The sequence below is a fragment of the Chenopodium quinoa genome, unplaced genomic scaffold, assembly GCF_001683475.1.
Source record: "Chenopodium quinoa cultivar QQ74 unplaced genomic scaffold, ASM168347v1, whole genome shotgun sequence".
NCBI classification, from domain to species: Eukaryota; Viridiplantae; Streptophyta; class Magnoliopsida; order Caryophyllales; family Amaranthaceae; genus Chenopodium; species Chenopodium quinoa.
Window position 1 is genome coordinate 2925998 of NW_018743503.1, and position 6852 is coordinate 2932849.

The following is a 6852-nucleotide window of genomic DNA, read 5'->3' on the forward strand; positions in this document are numbered from 1 at the left end:
ATTCTAATTCCAAAACAAAGAATTCTGAAATTCCAAGAAAAACCCTAGAAAGCTTTTTTTTCTCAAAACTTAATTCTCCTCTTCTTTCTTCAAACTTAATTAAAACTAAGCTATTTATATGTTTATATATTTTAATAACATAACACAATAATAATAATAAAATAATATCCAAAACACGAGCCAAAACAAAGCCAAATTGCTGAAAATTAACCAAAACAGCCCGAATTTCTGCCAGAGCCGCTGCCAGCTGCTCTAGACCCGCTGGCAGCTGCTCTGGCAGCCCCTCACTCTGGTATACCCGCTGCCAGCGGCTCTGGCCAGCTGCCAGCGGCCCTGGCAGCGGTTCCTGCTGTTTTCGCCTTCTTTCCTTGCTTCTTCTTCTTGCTTTGCTTCACCTTTTCCTCAAGCTTTCTTCCTTGCTCTTCCATGCTCCATCACAACTCTCAAATCACGAGCCAAGGTCCATCCTTCTTACATAACTCTTCATTGGTTCCCGAGCTCACTCACTCACTTATACTCATAAATCCCGCCTTTTGCACATAAGTGAGAACACAGCCCAAAACTCACAAAAGCTAACAAAAGTACATATAAAGCATCAAAACACACCCTAAAATGCTTCTCTCAACCCATGATAAGAAGGCTTATCAAATTCCCCCATGCTTGAACCTTTACTCGCCCTCGAGTAAACTTAGAGAATAAAACACATCCTCCTCACTAAGGTTCAAAACAGAAGATGGTGGAATCAAACTAGCTCTATGCACTCAAACTCAACAAAACATCCTAGTACTTATCAACCAATCACAATCACACTCCCCCATACTTCACACTTTGAATCTCCCTTTTTTCTTATTTATCAATTCATCCCCAAAATCAACTTGGAACGATAAACGCATAGCCATGAGTATGAATATTCTCAACCGCCTGAAGAAATGAAATTTTTGATAAAATTGGGCAAACAAAAACTCAACTTAACCAAAAATCTCATAAAAACACTTCCACATTCAAGAGTGAAAACAAACAACTCATGCTCTCAAATTCCTAAGATGATCAACAAATTCCCCCAAAATCTCAACTATCTCCCAAAATCACCAAGATGAAACCTACCCCGACACCTCCTTATATCTCCTCCCCTTATGACACCGACTCCGGCAAATAGATGCGAAATTTCCTTGAAAAATCAAATTCATGAACATTTCTCTCTTTTTTCTCTCATTTTGCCTAGGAGCCCTTTCGGGTTTTCATCCTAGCCTCTCATCTTTTTCCAAATCTCACTTTCTCACCCACTCATTAGCCACTTTTTTGCTTAGGTCGCCCTTTCGGGTTTTCAACCTAACCGGGCCCCCATTTTTGCCTAAGCCGCCTTTTCAGGTTTTCGACTTAGCGGGTTTCTTTTTCTTTTTTTCTTTCTTTCTTTTTTTTTTTTTTTTTTTTACTTTTTCTGTTTTTTTTTCAAGCTTGCTTCATTGAACCACAATTAAGATAGTTATACAAAACATGAAATCAAGATAACTATACAAAATTCAAAGAATATATGCAAGAATTTCTTCCCCCCCCCCTACTTGAATGAAGCATTGTCCTCGATGCAAGAACAACTACAATGAAACCAAAAGTAAGGGAAAAGGAAGAAAATCGTTACCATCTCAATGAGAGGGACCTCCAGAGCCAGAAGAGCCGGCATCGCCCCGAGAAGCACGCCTCTCGGAACGACGCAAAGCACGGGATGCCAAATGATCCATGAACGCCTCAGTTGGAGGCTCATACTGCGGATACTGAGTGGTGTAAAACCGACTCATGCTTCTTTGATATGCAAGCAGCTCGTGCATCCCATCGCACACCTCCTCTAGTCTATCATCCACATCAGCCCTCCATCGAGGCCAATCATCGTGCTGCACTCCAGTAGCATCCTCACCCCCTTCCTCATCAACAAACTCTCCGCCCATATGAACATCGGGATTCTCCTCTCCCATGTTCTCAACTATGATTTCAGCATCTCCCAAATAAGGAGCAACATCCGGGTCGGGCGGAAGGAAAAAGTCTGCAGCAGTAGGGCCAAAAGGTAATGCTCGTCCCTCGGGACGAGGAAGTCTCAAATAGTTCAAACCCTGCGGTCCGTATCGCCAGAAATAACTACCGGCGACGGGGGAACGCGATAATAAACCGATCTTGACCAGAGTCATGATGTTATATGTCAAGTATGTCGAGTCTACTGGCACAAGATCCTCAGGGGGTGGAACATTCAAATAACAGGCTAGCAAAGAGACCATGCCACCCATACTAATATGGCCACTGGAGTTGGACTTCACCTTTACACAACTATCAACAAAAATCTCCACCCAATTGGGCGTACCGACACCCTCAGGGGTCATCGCCCACAAATACGACAATGTGACTTTGGGGACCTTAGTGGCCTCCCCTTGACATAGAATAGTGGACGATATAAACCTATGCACCAGTCTAAGGCATGGGTGGGTGATTTTGAAGCTATGATCACCGTGAGGATCAACCTCACAACCAGTTATAGCCCTCCAAAATACTCGGGACGAGTATGAGCTATGATCACCCCAACGGTTCACCAATGGGGGTGCATCCCAACCAAATGCCATACGCAAATCATCATAAGACATCACATAATTCCTACTGTTCAAATTAAAGGATATTTGTTCACGTCCTTTAGTAAGCGTTGAAAGGAATTCATATGTATACCTGACATAGGTGGGAGCGCATTTGGTCATGAAATTCTCGAGACCCACGTTCCTTAGCAAGAGCCGCACTCCTTCCTCCATCTCTAGCTCTTGTAGAGCTTCTAAGTCAAAGAACTTGGTGCATTGCACCGTTCGTCGGGGTTGTTGAAGCTTAGTCCATACGCCCTTCTCCTTGGAATGCAACCGAACACCCATGAAACCATCCCCTTGAGGCAATGGAGGTGCCTCCCCTTGACTTGAAGAAGCCCCTTGCTTCTTGCCCCTTGAGGGTCTTGATGGAGATGATTCTTTAGACCTCTTGTTGTCTCTACCCATGGCTATAAAAAGGAATATGTTCACTTGCACCTTCACCTTCACCTTAGGTGAAATTGTGATGGGAATTGAGAATTTGATGAAAGATGAAGATTTGGGAAAGGGAAATTGGTAGGAATTTGGTATAATTGGAGTAGGGGAATGAATGAGTAGAGAGAAGGAGAAGAAAAGGAGTAAGAGTTTATGTGAATTGGGGGATAATGAAGTTGGAGTTGGAAAAGGGGAAATAAGGGGAAAAAAAAAATCGGGGAGAGCTGTAGGAGCCGCTGGTAGCGGCTTGAGGCCCGCTGCCAGCGGCTCTGGCAGATTTTGGTGAATTTTTTTTTTTTTTTTTTTTTTGAAATTAACAAAACGTAGAGGGGGGGCCCGCTGGCAGCGGCTCAGGAGCAGCTACCAGCGGCTGGGACAGAAACAAAGGGGTTTGGGCTGCAAGAAGACCCGCTGGTAGCGGCTGCAGAGCAGCTGCCAGCGGCTTCTGCAGGGAAAGCCCCCCTTGTCTCTGTTTTGCTCTGTTTTTGCTGCGTTTCGCGCATAAAAATTGCTCCCAAGGCCTCCACCTACACAAAAACAATAAAAACACTCTTCACATCACACGAAAAAATAAAAACTAAACTACGAAAAGTAATGGGGAAGAGTTTTCGATCGGGTTGCCTCCCGATTAGCGCCTTTGTTTTACGTCGTTGGCTCGACGCGGCTCATCCCACTTCGCTACTCCATTGATGGCTCGTAGAGATCGATGCACTCCACGTTCTCGGTTTTGAAACCCTCGAAGTAGGGTTTGAGCCTTTGGCCATTGACTTTGAAAATCTTATCGGTCTCGAGGCTTTGAATTTCAACTGCTCCATGCGGATATACATTCACCACTTGAAAAGGGCCCTCCCAACGGGACCGAAGTTTCCCGGAAATAATCTAAGTCGGGATTGATATAGGAGTACTTTGTCACCGACTTTAAACTCCTTCCGCGTGATCATTCGATCATGCCATAGCCATAGCTTGGCCATTAACTTCCTGATCATTCGATCATGCCATAGCTTGTCCTCTTGCTCCTTGGTCAATTTGCTTGAAATTATAACAGGTAAAGTATCGTTCTGACCAAGGAACACATATTTCAAATGATCAGGAAGTGGTTTTAGCTCCACCTGGGGTGCCTGCAAAACAGAAGGTAAGAGTTTATCAGTAGGCACTGTCAATGGGGTAGGTGTCGAACCTGGTGGTCTAAGTGGAAGCTTGGAATGACCATTCAACTCTGCTACCATCATCTGCACACTATTAGGCAAAGGAATATCCAAACAATCAGCAGATAAATCATTAGAAATGGAAGTGAGGAGCGCATCCTCGCCCTCAACATTGAAGACATCCTGCACTATAGGATCAATGATATCAATGGAACACAAAGAATGAGTGTCAACAGGGTATTTCATGGAATCATAGATGTTATACACAATTTCTTGTCCATCAAACTCCATAGTCAAAGAACCAGTAAAAACATCAATTTTAGTCCTAGCAGTTTTCAAGAAAGGTCTTCCTAACAAGATGGGTACTGCTTGTCTATCATGTTCCATATCAAGCACATAAAAATCAGCAGGAAAAATTAGTTCATCAACTTTCACAAGCACATCTTCCACTACTCCCTTAGGATAAACATTTGATCTATCAGCTAATTGAATCACTACCCCGGTGTCATGTAAGGGTCCAAGTTCCAAAGATTTGAACAGTGAATATGGAATAACATTAATTGATGCACCCAAATCCAACATTGCTCTACGAAAAGTGGTGTCCCCTATTGTAACTGGAACAGTAAACATACCAGGGTCACTGCATTTTTCAGGAAGTTTCTTTTGGAAAACTGCAGAAACATGAGCACTGACTTTCACTTTTTCCTTCCCTCCTAACCTGTGCTTCCTCTTAATAGTACAAAGTTCTTTCAAAAATTTAGCGAATCGAGGAACACTCTTTATTAAATTCAAAAGGGGAATGTTTACCTCACACTTGCTGAATGTTTCATAGATATCTTTGTCCTTCTCATACCTCTTCGTTTCTTTCAAAGCTTCAGGAAAAGGTGGTGTGGGTTCATAAGATGGAAAAGTGGGAGGATTTGCTACAGCTTCATGTTCCACTTCCTTCTCCTCAGCTCCAATCAACTCTTCAGCCCTCTTAGTTGCAATTTCAGTCTCTTTCAGCTCCTTGCCATTTCTCAATGTAATAGCGTTGGCTTGTTGCTTAGGATTCAACTCCGTTTGAGATGGAAGTTTTCCCGAATCCTTAGCTTCAAGTCTGCTCACTGCAGTTGAAATTTGACTCACTTGACTTTCCAAATTCTGAATACTGGATTTGGTCTCTTGCTGGAATTGCACCATGTTTTGCTGCATAGTAGAAACATTAGAAGTTAGTGATCTAATCATTTCATCAGTTGACATATCATTCGAATTTGAGCTTTGGCCTTGAGGTTTGGCCAATGGTGCCCTATATTGCTGATATTGCTGCTGGCCTTGAGCATTTTGCTGTTGTTGTTGGTTCCCCTGGGAATTCCCATATCTCAAATTTGGATGATCCCTCCATCCTGGATTGTATGTATTCGAATATGGATCATATCTTCTCTGAGGACCTTGCCCTTGGAAACCCATTGCATTGGCCTGCTCATTCTGTTCCTCTTGTAATTGAGGACATGCATCAGTGGGATGTCCTGTGGAGGTGCATAAACCACAAGCATTCAGTTGCTGTGGATTCCTTGAGTTCACCATGAACTCACGCATCATAGAAGTCAAATCAGCTACTTGACTCTCTAACTCAGTTGTATTTGAATTTGCTGCATTCACCCGGCGCGTGGGAGTTCTCTGACTGAACTGCCTAGAATTCTCTGCTAGCTCTGCAATCAGCCTAGTTGCATCTCCTGGAGTCTTATTCACTAGCCCTCCACCACTTGCTGCATTCACCATCCTCAAATCATCATCTGTTAGACCTCCATAGAAGTATAGGATGAGGTCTTGATCGGAATACCCATGGTACGGACAACTAGCACACAATCTCTTGAATCTCTCCCAATACTCATACAAGGACTCATCTTCCTTCTGATCCACATTGCTGATAGCTTTCTTAAGGCTTGCAGAAATAGTGGCTGGGTAATACTTCTCTAAGAAACACTTCTTCAAACCTGCCCAATTTGTTATGCTCCCTGGGGGAAGATAGTAAAACCAATCCTTCGCTGCATCTTTGAGAGAAAAAGGAAATGCTCTCAACTGAATTTGCTCATCAGTCATCCCAATCGGTTTCATGCTAGTACATACCACATGAAATTCTGCCAGATGTTTATTTGGATCTTCACCCTTCATGCCATGGAATGCCGGCAATAGATGAATTAGACCAGATTTGATCTCAACATTAGCACCTTCCTCCAACTGCTGATATGCGATGCACAACGGCTGTTGGTTCAAGTTAGGAGCTGTTAGCTCTCTCAGTGTTCGATTTTCTGCCATCACTTCCTCTTCTTGAATGTTGAAGATGTATGTTGATTCACTGGGGTTTGTTCTTGCCTCTCTTCGCAACCTGGAAATATTTCTTTCAATTTCTGGATCAAACTGCAAAACTTCTTTGTTAGCAGAACGGGTACTTATCATACCCTAGCGAACAAACAAAGAAAAAAAAAAAAAAATAGCTAAGAACAATCCTAAAATAAATTCTACTAAGATAAACAATTAAACGGTAACGCCTAAGTTCCCCGGCAACGGCGCCAAAATTTGGTGTGCCTCAGTCGTATGCAACCAAAAATATCACAACTAAGCTAACTGCAAATAAACGTAGTTAGGGAAGTCGAGTTCGAATCCATAGGGAAAAAAGGGAC

General features: G+C 43.0%; 1 protein-coding gene across 1 annotated transcript; it reads right to left on the reverse strand.

The window, feature by feature from the left end:
• Positions 1-3394: 3394 nt before the first annotated feature.
• Positions 3395-6487, reverse strand: LOC110739479. The gene is made up of 3 exons (XM_021919924.1): positions 6337-6487; positions 3950-5295; positions 3395-3571 (listed from the first exon to the last, which is right to left on the reverse strand). The coding sequence occupies exons 1-3, from the start codon at positions 6485-6487 to the stop codon at positions 3395-3397; spliced, it is 1674 nt and encodes a 557-aa protein (XP_021775616.1).
• Between the last annotated feature and the right edge of the window lie 365 nt (positions 6488-6852).

Excerpts from the sequence above, each read along its gene's own strand:
- LOC110739479 (XM_021919924.1), bottom strand. The coding sequence starts at position 6,487 with ATGGCAGAAAATCGAACACTGAGAGAGCTAACAGCTCCTAACTTGAAC. Across the intron at positions 5,296-6,336 it reads GGCATTCCATGGCATGAAGG|TGAGCAGACTTGAAGCTAAG; the intron begins GTGAAGATCCAA and ends TTTCAACTGCAG. Across the intron at positions 3,572-3,949 it reads AGTTTAAAGTCGGTGACAAA|GTGGAGGCCTTGGGAGCAAT; the intron begins GTACTCCTATAT and ends GTTTTTGTGTAG.